At 36.3% G+C, this 14,348-nt stretch overlaps 1 protein-coding gene across 8 annotated transcripts in view; it reads right to left on the reverse strand.

Annotated features, from left to right (window-relative positions):
- The window catches only part of BTBD9 (BTB domain containing 9), a 550,633-nt gene that overhangs the window by 101,655 nt on the left and 434,630 nt on the right, over positions 1–14,348 (reverse strand). For all 8 annotated transcript variants that reach the window (XM_056818165.1, XM_056818162.1, XM_056818164.1 and 5 more), the window contains one exon: positions 6,519–6,626. In XM_056818165.1, the coding sequence (XP_056674143.1) occupies positions 6,519–6,626 (108 nt within the window). The remainder of the gene's footprint in view (positions 1–6,518; positions 6,627–14,348) is intronic.

A 14,348-nucleotide genomic window follows, 5' to 3' on the forward strand; every position in this document is an offset into this window, starting at 1 on the left:
AGAAAAGAGAAAAAGGAAAAAATGTGCTTCAATTGTTACTCATTGTAACAATTGTTTGTCAGTTTTCTATCTGGAGGTAGACTTTTTGACCTCAAGTTTGGTGGCAAGTTTTGTGAAGAAAGCTTAGATCTCTGCTTCTGAAAACCTTCTGTCTGGCAGGTGATATTTTTTTCAGAGAGCCTTTCTGGACTTAACTATACTTCATATTGTTTTAATAATGCTGATTGATACAAAACTGATTAATATATTGAAGAAATTTGAGAATATATGAAACACTGGACTCCTTTTCATAGACTTCTCGCTGCTCTACTCCTGCCAAAGAAAGAAAGCTTATGTTTTTAATAAGCTCAAATCTTTAAGCATACAACAAAAGAAATCTCCATTCTGAACTTTCAGGTGTAACTAGAGAAAAAATGAGCTTCAGGAAGACCATATTTTAAGTAAACTATATATCCAGCCACTTCAAACTTGAGCCAAGTTAACAATGGCAAAGTGGTATGATGTGATAAGGAATAAGAAAATGCTTATAAATTGGGTTCAGAAACAGTTTTGGCTCTCAAAAGGCAGACTCAGTAGTTTTGGTCAAGGGTTATTTTATCATTAACTTGGGAACCTGACTATTGCTGGACCTATGCTTTATATTTTTCTCCTGAATTTTAGGGTTTGTTGTCAGCAGATTCTTCTAACGAGAACATGGTTCTTTATTCTTCAACTCCTAAAAATCTGGCAAACATCACAAATGTTTGCCCATTTCTCCCCTTTTAATAAAAGAACAGAACATGACTGTTTTTTTCATTACTGTCATATTGTATAGAGAAAAACAGAATTAAATCTGAAGAGAAGAACAGAACCTCCATCCAGCATTTTAAAAGTGACAATTACACAACCAGAATCCATTAATTGGCTCCCATTTCCAGATGACAGTGAGCAAGCAAACACTCTCTTCAAATCTCATAAATAACTATACCCCATGCCTTAACTCCCTGTTCTTCCTTTTGCATGCAGAGGTAGTCTAGGGAGAGCTTGCACTGCCTTTTATTGTGGTTTCTGAATAGAAAATGATTTTCAGTACAGCATTTGGCACTGTAACACCACAATCTTACTCTGAAGATTAAAATATCACTGAAAAGGAATTCTGGGCACCTAGGTAAAGTGTCAATGTTAAAAATGTTTTTTTCATTAAAATCTTTCCTGTAAAATAGGTCTTGATCAATGACACATGTAAAACCAGTGGAATTGCTTGTCAGCTGCTGGGGGGGGATGGAGAGGGGGAGTGAAAGAACATGAATCATGTAACCATGGAAAAATACTCTAAATTAATTAATGAAGTAAAATTTTTCAATTAAAAAAAAAATCTCTCCTGTAGAGTCACTAGGCTGCTTCTCCTTTTCACTTGATCCTCCTCCCATCCTCCCATCACATTCTCAGTAATGACCTCATGTTACAAACTGAAGACTTTGGTTTTTCTGAGGATCAAATAGTCTAAGAAATGGAGTCTGGAAGAACAAGGCTTTTCTTAACCTTGTTGCTGAGAATGGCAAAGAAAGAGGATGCAGAAAATTGCAGGCGAAATAAATTATTTGGGTTTAAATGTTCCTTTTTCAATATTGCTGTGCTTTGAAGGAGTTTACTGAGGCTGTAACTCTCTATCTTTAATTTATCCTGCTGTCCTCAGCCCTTACAAGCACTTAAAACATGAAAACTGACTCCTTGTTTTAGGATCCCAAAGAAAGATAGTGCAGAGACCTAGATTCCAGAGAGGAATATCAGGTCCACCCAGGACAAACTGAATGACATTTTGGACAAAAGATCTCAGCCATGTGGGATAGTTTCAGAATATGGTCATTTTCAAGCCATCCTCTTTGAAGTGTTTTCCAAATGGCACATAAACTAGCTATGCCTTTTCTTGCTAGTAATCATAACATGTATGTGAGGGGAATTTTTCTAAAATGAGGATGTGATAAGAAATAAGACTAGGGAGCATATGGAGCACAAAGAAAAAGAGAAGTATGATCCATTATATCAGGCAGGGCTATAAGCCTGATATGAACTAAAACTAAAAAAAAATGAAGAGGTTTGTGGCAACAGCAAAGGGGAAATAATACCACTATTATTTGGCTTTTAGGAGTCTGAAGATAATGGATACATGGAAAACATTTGAGCGCTTATGAAATAACCTGGTGCTTTTATCATTAATGCTGGCTGGCTGGTTGGCTGGCTGGCATGTGTGTATGTGTATGTGAGCACAGTGTATGGGAGAGGTGGCTTAAGGATATCAATAAGCTGCTGGATCAATTTAACACTTTAATTTTTTTAGTTTATTGCAGATGGCATGTAAATAATGCTACTCTGCCTGTATGTATCCCTCAAAAAATGGCAAGGACAAATATCTTTTCAAAAATCATCTTTTATTTTATTTAATTTCTAAAAAAACCCTTACCTTCTGTCTTAGAATCAATACTGTACATTGGTTCTAAGGCAGAAGAGTAGTAAGGGCTAGGGAATACAAGTTAAGTGACTTGCCAAGGGTCACACTGCTAGGAAGTGTCAGGTCACATTTGAACCCAGGACCTCCTCTAGGCCTGGCTCTTAATCCACTGAGCTACCTAGCTGTCCCCTTGAGTTTATTTTAAAGTTAAGTTGTCTTTAATTCAGCAACAATATATATACATATATGTATCTCTCTCTATATATATACATACATATATATTTAAAAAATCAACCACAAAATTGAGAGCTAGAGAAGAAATTTTTAACCAGAGCAGTTTGGATGCTGAACTTAGTAGATAGAAATCATGTTTGGTTTAGAGGAAAATATGAAGAAGTCTAAAAACAATGTAAAATATGCAATGGTCCTAGCCAATAGACACAGATCCCATAATTAAAAAAATTAAATAAGACTGAATTTTAGGTTCTTTTTATTTCTGGTCACCAAAAACCTTGTATAGTGTTCAAGTCTTAGAAACACAAGATCATTAAAATCATGGGAAGGCAAAATTTAATGTGACCACAACGTGCCAAAGAAATGGTAAAAAAATTATACAAATTGATATAACCAAGAAGCACAGAAACTACTTATTGTAAGGAAAAATTGGCTAGAGACATATCAACAACAAAAACAGACTAAAGGTTGAGACAGAGTGTCACAGGGGACCAAAAATTAAATATTCAGTATATGGGGCTGTTATGGAGTATTGGCATACTGTAAGCTGAATTTTCCCCATCACCTGGACATCAATTAGAACTTTCAGTGGAGTACTATATTTAGTTTGAGACTTTATAAGTTTACCCATGAAGAATCTGGGGAAAATTGAGAAGAAAATCTTTTGGCTAGACTGGGGCTAGTTGCTGCTCTTGGGAGAGGCAGAGATGGACTGGATGATCTTTTGAACCTATAAAATGACATTGAAACCACAACTTATTTACTTTATTTTTAATAAAGGATAGCCTACAATTTTCAAAGCTAATCAGACTATCTCTTGAGGTCTGCTCTAGGGTGTCTTAGTTAAACTATAAAAACTCTTCTGTTATCATCTTCATATCTTCTACCACATTTCTCAGGAAGTAACTAGAAAATGGGAAGCATGATGAATTCAGGTTATGCTTGTAATCACAAAATGATATGCTCTAGTTCTATTGATTTTTAGTGCATTAAGAGTCAGTTATTTTTCTATTACTACTCTTGTTCTTCTAATGCATTATTTATTTATTTATTTGTAAAACACTTATTGCTGTAGCATCTAAGAGGTAAAGAACAAAAAGTTAAAAGCATATAAATTGTTCAAAGCTACCAGCTAAGGGAAGAAAAAAATGAAGGAAAAAAAAGATGAAGATGACTTAATGCAGAGCTACTGTCAGGCAATCTGATAAATGAGCTGATTTCCAAATCAAGAAACAAAAACAAAATTATTTAAATCAACTGCAAAAACATTATATGCTCTTAGTCAGTAATCAGTGTACATGTTCTTACTGAACTTAAATAATGTGCAGAGCCCTGCAGGAGGGAGATTCCTGCCCTTGAAGAGTTTTCAATCTAGTAGATGCCTGGGAACAGACTGCACAGATGGGGAAACTGGAGAGGGAACAGAAAGCAGATGTTCCTATGCTATAAGAGTGGAGCTATAATAGTACTTTATAAAATAAGAAATATAACTGGTGAAATAATAAAATTAATTGCTGGTGGAATTTTAAGCTTTTGTCTATGGGAAATGCTTTGATTCAAACTGCTCAGCTTGCTATTACCCAGACTTAGGCTATTTTCTTGTACTTTTGCTACTCCAGTATCTCAAACAATTGGAATCCAGCCATCTTCTTCTAGTCTCTGCAACTTCCACCCCTGGTAATGTCTCATATATAATCTTAATGAAGCTATCCCAATTCTTTACTTTGGCAAGGCCTAGTTTAGGTATATTTTTTATGAAGTGTCCCCAAATCCCCTGAAATGAAAGTGATCAGGTGCTTACCAAATGGGAAGTCCACAAATCAAAACCTATACTTTCAATAAAATTAAACTTTCAGTAACACAAAAGAGAAATTTCCTTCTGAATGTTTAAGTTGAGTTGTCTCCTCAGGGCAGGGATTCTTCACTTTTTTTGAGGCATGGACCCCTTTGGCAGCCTGGTAAAGCTTATGGACCCCTTCTTAGAATTATGTTTTTAAATGTACAAAATAAAATACAGAGGATTACAAAGGAAACTAGTTATATTGAAATATAATTATCAAAATATTTTTTTAAACCCAACATGTACCCACACTTGGAGTCAGGATGACTTGGGTTCAAATCTAGCTCAGATACTTCCTAGCTATGTGACTCTGGGCAAGTCATTTAACCCCAATTGCCCCTCTTCTGTTTTAGAATTGATAGAAAGATAGATGGCAAGGGTTTTAAAATAATGTTTCCAGAACCCATGTTAAGAACTTATAAGGCCTACACAGCCACTTTCCCAATGCTGTTTATTGATGTTTATGTAATTCAGTAACAAAAGTTGTCCAAATCACTGCAGGTACATCTGGGTGTGCATATACTCACATATACATATACTTATGACTCCTGAGCTTTTTGGGGTTGTTTTTATGAATAAACATATTGTGAAAGAGAATTCTTTACTGTCTATTCTGAGTTAACACTAGCTTAAAGTGTCCCTACTTATTACCTCACTAAACTGAAGACAGGATCAATTCCCCTTTGTCAACCTTTTGACTGAATCAACACAAGCTTGAACTAGTGGAGGAGCTTGCAAACCACTTAATGAATTCGCACCCTCAGAAACACAATCAGCCAGGAAACTGTGAACCCTTTTGCTGGGAACTTAACCTTCAGAAGGTCAGAAGTTGATCCTACAGACATTGCCCCTTTGGCAGTGTTAGACAATTGGGAAACTGATTGGCCCCTGTGAAGAGGAGAGGGGACAAAAAGTCACCATAAAAGCAAGCCCCCAACTCCCTCAGGGCAGATTGTCTTTGAGAAGATAGTCTGAAGGGATAGTCTTCTGATGGGGAGAGTCTTCCAGGGAGCTTTGCTGGAGATTGTCGCTTGGATCTTGGGCTTGGAGCTTGGCTTCAACTTAGATTCTGACTCCTAGACTACTTTGTTGGGTGAGTGAAAGGCTTGCTCCTTTCCTAGTTTCCTAAGAGACTAGCTTCCATTTTGGAGGAGGCTGTGTGGTTACTCACCACCAGACTTCTTGGTTGAAAGTTAATTAATCTCTGCCTGGATTAAGCAGACTCGGAGTAAACATTTAGGTTGATAGGATAGATAACCTCTCTAACCTCTTCACATTTCTCTACTTTATTTTTTCCTCTCCATTTTGTAAATAAATTTCTGACTTGAGATATAATAAATATTAGTGATCACATAATTTCATAAAATTATTATCCAATCATTAATTTCCATCTTTACAATATTCTGAACTTAGTATCTTCCAAAGTCTAATTTCATAAACTGGGAGACAAAGCCTCTCAGAGAACCATGCCAGTTCAGCAAAAAGGGTGGAAAGTTTTCTAAAGCATCAGATCCTTGGCCATTCAGTCTACAAAAATCATTCCAACCCCCTTTGTCTACAATGGGATGTTCAACTTTAATCAGCAAGAAGAGCCCTGATGTCATAGGTATCGAATGTTTCTATTTAGCTTCTGTAGTTTTCGATAGGCCTGTTGGTATCTCCTTGGGGACATCTTAAGTTACAGGGTATCTCTGTGGTTTGAAAGGTGATACAAGCTCTAAATAAGCACAATGATGATGCAAACAATTAAAGGCAGTGAAAACCCTAGCTCCCCTAGAAATCAATATGACAGAGCAGCAAGGTCCATAAGAATGAATAGCATCATGGGAAATTTCTCTAAATAAGAAAACAGATTTATTAAAAATCAAGCAAATATTTAGCCATGGAAGGACAAACTAGTTGGGTCATCTTTTTCAGTTTGTTAATTATAATAATATTAACTAATTGGAATGGCCTAACTCCACAGAACAGACTAGATTTTTCTTTTAGATGAATTCCTATAAGAATATAACTTACTTGCAGGGTTGTTTGGTTTTGTCTGCTACCATGGTCCACTGTTGCTGATTGGTGGAAACTTCAATGTAGTAGCTGTAGCTTCGCTCATCACAGTCCCAAAGTAATAACCTAAAGAGAGGGGAGAGTAGATGATATTATCAGAATAGATGAGAAGTAAATTTGTAAGAACTGAGGCAGAGTGAAGGATGCAGAACTATGAGAACAATATACACAACTATGTAGCAATGTAACTAAAAACCAAACACACAAACAAAGCCAAATAACAAGGGACCTTAAATGTCAGATGTAATGGGTAGTTGATGAAATATGTTTCTCTCTTCTTGGTAGAGAGTTGGTAGACTATAGGTGCAGCATGCTTTAGAAGCTTCCAAAAAAAACCAAAAACATTGTGTCAACTGGTTTTGCTTAACTATTTTTCTTTGTTTTAAAGAAGGGATATAAGTTAGGGGTAAGGGCTACTGAGAAATGATTATGGAATAAAAACAAAAATTCTCAATAATATGTAATTTTAAATACAAGGAATATCAAGGAGATGTTCATGAAACCAGGGACTTTATAATCTGATTGCTTCAGGGGGCTTTAGTCACAGAAGACAATTGCACATAGAAAACCCTTATTTTTTATAATGCTATCAGGATAAGAAACTTAGTCAGGGGGAAAGGAAGGGAAGTGCCCCCCCCCCTCCAATAAAAAGAATAAAGAAGGAATGCAGATGGTTCAGCATGAAAAAATGGGTGGCAAAGAGGATCAGAGGAGTCTCTTATTCTTAGGTGTCCCATTTTTCTACTTTCTGAATCTCTCATCTCTAGGTGGCAAGTCATCTAAATATATGGATTCAATCTGACCTGACTGCTCTCTGTGACTCTTAGGCCTTCATTCCAAATGCCCAGAGTGGAAAACTTAAGTGATCCTAGAGATAAAAAAGGACCTTACTGGTCATGATGGGCTCTTGCCCTATATTTTATACCATTTAGGATGATTTTACCATAGTCTTTCCAGCTCTTCCTCATCCTTAAAGTTTTACCTACACCTTGAGTCTTTTACATATATAGTAGTAAGGCAGCCTTTGGTTAAAGAAAAAAAAAAGTACTGCTTACTTAAAAATCTGATTATATAGAAGTTTTGGCTCTTGCTATCCCACAATGGATAATAACATTAATATGGCTATTCAGGGTGAGACTAATAATCTCTTCAAATCAGTGTTCTTGATCTGACATTTGCAAAAGAGCATATTATCCTATTCCAAGGCAAGATGGTTCTTGACATCAATCTTATCCTGTTTTCTCTTAATAGCCATTATGGATCTGTTGTTGCTCATCCCTTTTGTTGAAGAGGACCAATGACATCATGTGCGATGTCTTGAGTAGCTCATGAATTGGATTTAAGTGAGGCAGAGTTGCACAAAATCAGAGTCATCAAAATCCAGTGACAAAGCAAAAGTCAGGATGATTGGTGATGGCATTTTCAATGTCTGACCAAGCTCTAAGGTCTCCATAGCACCTGCGTTAGCCTCCTTCATGGCCACTGAAAAATGATTTTCATCCATCCATTTGGCTGTGGGAGTCTTCACATACGTGGGGTAGACATTCCCATAACTCACCAATGGATTTGAGGCCTGTCAGTTATCCATAACCTGTGGTTTAGTACATCTGCTGAGATGGTTTTAATGTGGTGTAGCCACTGTGCATGCTACAGCTTCTTGGAGGCACAAGTTCAAGTTGAGTTACATGTAGATACCAAAGGCGGATGAGCAGCCCTGAAAAGGGCTAAGTAAGCCCTTACACCAGAGGTGCTAGTCCTCCCATAACATCCCATATACCCCATAGAGATATAGATCTGTAATGGAAAGGGAAATGGTAGAGAGTCATTAGACCTCAGTTCTATGTGGTCACATCTTACTTTTCTATAAATTAGAGCATCACAAGAGTCTTTGAGTTGGAGGTATGTCAACAACCATCTGGTCTGACTCATACATTGAAAGAATCTATACTACCCAATAAGTGACTGTTGGGCTTCTGTTTGAAGATCTCCCACAGTCCCTTTGGATATCTCATTCTACTTTTGCATAGCTGGAGTTATTAGGGAATTTTCTAATATTGAACTTAAATTAAATTCGCCACTTCAGAACTTCTACATATTTCTCATGGTTTTTGATCTCTGGAGTCAAACAGAAAAAGTCCAATACCTCCTTTACATTATATCCTTCAACTATTTGAAGACCGCTATCACCTGTCCCCTTAGTTTTCTTTTCTCTTGTGAGCTAAATATGCTCAGATCTTTCAACCAATTTTTTTATGTCATAGCTTGACTCAAGACCCTTCATCATTCTGCTTCTTCTCTTTAACTCTCCAGATTATCAATATTATTTTTAAACCAAGATTGCCAGAATTTAATACAATACTCCAGATGAAGTCTGATAAGGCATATAAATACATAACAGGATCATCATCTCCTTATTCTTAGAAGTTAATGTATTCTAAGAAGATATCAGTTCTTTTGCTTATGTTAACAAACTTCAGATTTACATTTGAGCTTGGAATCTATCAAAGCTCCCAGATCTTTTTCAGGACAACTGCTGTATATTTAGACCTCCCCCATGTTATATTTATGAAATTGGTTATTTTTGTTTACCCAAATGAAAATCTGTCCCTACTGAATTTCATCTTATTTAGATTTAACCCAATAATCTTGCCTGTTACAATCCTTTTGTAGCCAGATTCGATTATCTACTCTGTTAGCTTTCCCTATCAACTTCATATTATCTGCATATTTGATGAGTATATCATCTAGACACTGATAGAGCCAAATACTGACCCTTGTAGTATTCCATTGGAGATCTCCTACCACAAAGATATTAGCCATGAATAAACTACTCTTTGAGTCTGGCATTCTACCTAGTCTTGAGTCATTCTGATTAAGTCACATCATTACTCTTATCTATTAGTTTTACACTTCTGTCAAATCACCTTTTCTCTTTTACAAACTATAAACTCAATACTATGTTCTAGATTTTTTCCAAGAAAAAAGTCAAGTTCATTAGTATATAGTTTGCACACTTTCTTCCTCTTTTGAAAATGTATCCTTCTTTGTAGTATGTCTTAATCCACTGGAGAAGGAAATGGGAAACAATCCCGGTATCTTTGCCAAGAAAACCTCATGTGGAGTCATAAAGAGTCCGACATTATTGCAAGACTGAAAAACAAAGTATCACAGTACCTCTACTGTTTTTCTCTCATGCTATAATTATCCTTTCCATTCCAAGCAAAGCTTTAGATTATATGATTTCGTCCAGATCAAAAATGGGATGATTATGAATTTATTGGAAACTATTTATTTTTATTCTATGAAATGAAGCCATGATGTTGTAGATAATGGGCCTTGGAGTCATAGATACCTGGGTTCAGAAATGCATCTGACACATAATGGTTGTGTGACCTTGTATTATACTTTCAATGTCCTAAGCAACTCTCTCAGACTTTAAAGTTACAGAGCAGGTTCTGATATGCACAGGTAGAGGGAATTTCCTTATTGTAAACTGTAGTTTTTCCTTACTGTAAATTCTGCATAACAATGAAATCACAGTCTAAAACTAAAATTAAAACTTCAATCTATTACTTCCTGGAGTAGGGAAATCCTCATGTCTGGAAGACCCTGGGTGATATATTATTTCCTTTTACTTATTTACCTTAAACCTAGTCTCATTCTGGCTTTAAGGAATGATTCCTTATGCTAATATCCTGGAATCATTATCTTTTCAGTCTACTGCAATCAGAGCAGCGTATTTCATCCTAAACATCCCTTCATTCTGCACCAGACAAGGATCATGCTTGCTGCTGTTTTTGCACTAAGCTGTTAATTTTCCATTTGTGTATGATTTCCCCCATTAGATTATAAGCTCCTAGGGGACAGGGATTGTCTTTCTTTTTCTGATTTGTATCTCCAGGGCTTAGCATGGTACCTGGCAGTTAGTAGGTACTTAATAAATGTTTACTAAATTTATTATTGAATATAATATACGGCACACTAGAGTCAGTCAATAAACATTTACAAAGAAAGGTATAAGATAGACCTTGCCCTCAAGAAGCTCACAATCTGACCACAGACTGTACAGCAAAAGGAGATTGAAAAGGGGATGGGGATGGGAGAGTGGTGGTAGGAAGGGAGAGGAGGGGTGAGTTTCTGGAGATGATGGAGTCCAAGAAAGTAGCTAGGTGTGAAATGATAAAAACCCCTTTGATGCCATCCTTCCATGGAGGAGGATCAGGGAGGAGGTCCCAGTTGCCCATCTTCCACCCTTTCTAACCAGAGGGATGGATAGAGGGATCTTAGGACTAGAGTGGGATGCTCTAGTTCAGTGGTTCTCAACCTTTCTAATGCCGTGACCCCGCAATACAGTTCCTCATATTGCAGTGACCCCAAACCAAAAAATTATTTTGGTGGTTACTTCAAAACTGTAATTTTGCTACAGTTATGATTCAGAATGTAAATACCTGATATGCATTATGTATTCTCATTGCTACAAATTGAGAGGTTGAGAACCGCTGCTCTAGTTAAATTATCTTCTGATTCTCAATTGTTACAACACTTTGCTTGTACCTCATTTATGAACTGATGCTCCATTTAGTTTAATATTTATGTATTTCTCTCTGGGTTCAAGCTCTATCTCTGAAAAATATACACTAGTTGCAAGAATCTGAGCAATATGTGAGTTTCTGAGTTGATTTCATGTTGTGGAATGAGTTTCTGGAGAAGACAAAGTCTAGGAGAGTAGCAAAGTATTGATGTGGACAAGAAAGGTTGACCTTTCTTTTGTCACACTGATGTGTTAGACTGTCTTCAGGGAAGAGTCTGTACTGACTCTCAAGCTTCTTTTCTGGGTTATAATTATTACATTTGGAATTAATTAATCTAGAAATATAGTGATTTGGATTATTTTCCACTAAACAAACTTAGTGGAAATTTAGCCCACAATGAAAATGCTTTCCCCTTGTTCTATCTCACTCTACTCCTCACTTCCTTTTCCAGCCTTTAAGGGTCTATGTAAAATTTATCTAATTTTATCATGACAATGTAAATTATAAAAACCTGAGACTTCACTCTGTGCAGTTGTCCATGCAGTTTATACATCTGTTAGCCAAGTTCTAGTCTCATACTGATTCCTAGGAATCTCACTGTGTATACTTACCCCCCTAAAAAAAATACTAGGTTCCTTATCTCTAAGTCAGTTCTCAATTAAATATATAATACCCTTCCCAAAATGAAGATAATTCAATTTTTTAAAAGTTGGGGTAGAATTGGGGAAAAAACTTTTGGTAAATTTAAACAGGTTACGTTTCCTGGTTCTCTAATACTCTCCTTTCAAAGAACTATAATAAGCAAATACATATAGTATGTTTTTGCCCTACTGAAACCAGATTGTCTTTCACCAAACAGTTTATATTTCTTAACTGTTCAGTAATCCTACTCCTTATTATAGATTATACACTTGTCATTCATAGCAAGTAGGCTGATATGGGCTTTTAATGAGTGGCAATTTCTTTCTCATCTACCCACTCCTTTCCATTTCTATTGCCACAATACCAGTTCAGGGCCTCATTACTGTAGCAGAATAATTCTATTACTGGTCACTGAGACTACTGCAATAGCTGCATCACCTCCCTCCCTACTATCATCTCTGACTAATCTTATCTTTCACCTAGCTGCTAGATTAATCTTCCTTATACCCAGATTTCATCATGTCCCTTTATCTCCTTAATAATCATTCAATTGTTATTCACTATTAAATTAAGTTGAAAGTACATAGCCAGGTACTAAAACTCCTCTATAATTTGCCTCTGATCTACTTTATTCATTTCAACTTTATTTATTTACTTTTAAAACCCTTGCCTTCCATCTTAGGATCAATACTATGTATTGGTTCCAAGGCAGAAGAGTGGTAAGGGCTAGGCAATGGTTAAGTGACTTAACTTAATGGGGTTAAGTCCAAGATCACACAGCTAGGAAATGTCTGAGGTCAGATTTGAACCTAGCACCTCTTGTCTCTAGGTCTGGCTCTCCATCCACTCAGCTCCCCAGCTGCCCTGACCTGTTCAACTTTACCTGATACATAATTATGTTCCAGCCAAAATGAGCTATTTACCACCTGCTGAAAGGGTCTTTTACTTTTCTATCTCTGTGTCTTTATTCTTACTGTTTTCTGTGCTTAAAATGGACTCTCCTCAAGTTGTTAAATTCTATTCATTCTTTAATTTCAAATGCTTATTAATTCTCTTTTCTGATCATTTCAGTCAAATTATCTTCTGATCCTCAAGTCTCACAACACTTGGCTTGTGGCTCTTTTATATACTTATGTTCCATTCAATATAATAGTTATTTGTTTATCATGCATTATTTCTCCCAGCAGAGGTGATGTGGAGTGGTACACACTGAGTTGGTCTCAGAGTCAGGAAGACTTGGATTTGAGTCCTTTTTCTGACACACATTTGCTGCAAGAAGTTGGAGTGAGGTTCCTTCTGCAGAAACGTGATCATGTCACTCATCTGTTTAAAGTCATTGAATGGTTTCTGACATATAACCTTTTAGAGTCCAAGCAGCTCTCTAAGACTGTAAGCTGTAAAGAAGGTGCAGATCTTCCACAGAAAACTCATTCATTGATAAGATTTTGGTCCCCTATAATATCATTCAGCTCCTCTGAGTTAGGAATCAGTTTTTATTTATATTAGCATCCTTTAATGTCTAATACTTTGGGCACTGAATAAATGTTTGTTGAATTGTATTGTATACACAAGGTATTCAATAAATGCCATTGACTATTTTGCACTTATACTAGAGTGGATAAAAAAAATGAGAAAAGATAGGACAAGGAGTCAGATTTGCTTCTTATTAGCATTACTAATGACAGGGTTAGTGAAAAAGGAGGTTGAAGCTATTTGTAAAAATGGGATTTTAAATTATTTATAGATTTCAATTATCCAGGGTCTTTCACACTCCCATCACCAGAGATAATTATGAATTGACTATAGAGGATTCCACTCCATCACCCAAATGAAAATACTCAGGCTTTTTTTGTGATAAAACTTACCTAAACTCAGAAATGTTTTAAGGACTAGTCTAAAGACTCTGGGAAATGAAGTGATTGTTTTGTATATAATTTTAAAACCTGATGCCAGTAATCTAAACATTCTATTAAAAGTCTTTTAATAATGAATATATTTTAAGAATAAAATTTTAAATGTGTGTATATAACATTACCTTAGGATACTTTTTCATCCTTTAAAAAAGTATTATTATTTTATTAAAAATATTTTAAAGCTTAAAGATATTTGATAAAACAATCAAACATTTATTGTCAATTATGTACCAAAAACTTGTGCTAGGCACCAAAACACTGTGCTCTGAAGGAATCTATATTCCTTGGGAAAAGGCAATAGATATTCGTGTGATTTAAATGCATGCATGTATATCTGTGGAGACAGGTTTCTATCCGGTAATATAGAGGGAATGCATTTCAAGCATGGAAGGACTTTAAAAGTCAACAAAAGTTCATATTATGTCCTAGAGCAGGGGTCCCCAAATTGCACCTCCCCAGGCCATTTATCTGGCCCCCACTGCACTTCCTGAAGAGGCACCTCTTTCATTGGTGGTCAATGAGAGGAGCACTATATGTGGTGGTGCCACAAACCGTGGTGTCTCTCACGTACAGTACTACTTCCGGTGATATAATCCTTTGCGTGGCGTCTTGTTCTGAGAGTAACTGAATGAGAACAAGGCACCGCGCAAAGGATTATGTGGCTGCACAATGGAAGACGTCAGCATGGCAAGCGGTGATCT

This window comes from Monodelphis domestica, chromosome 2 (assembly GCF_027887165.1).
Source record: "Monodelphis domestica isolate mMonDom1 chromosome 2, mMonDom1.pri, whole genome shotgun sequence".
Lineage (NCBI taxonomy): Eukaryota > Metazoa > Chordata > Mammalia > Didelphimorphia > Didelphidae > Monodelphis > Monodelphis domestica.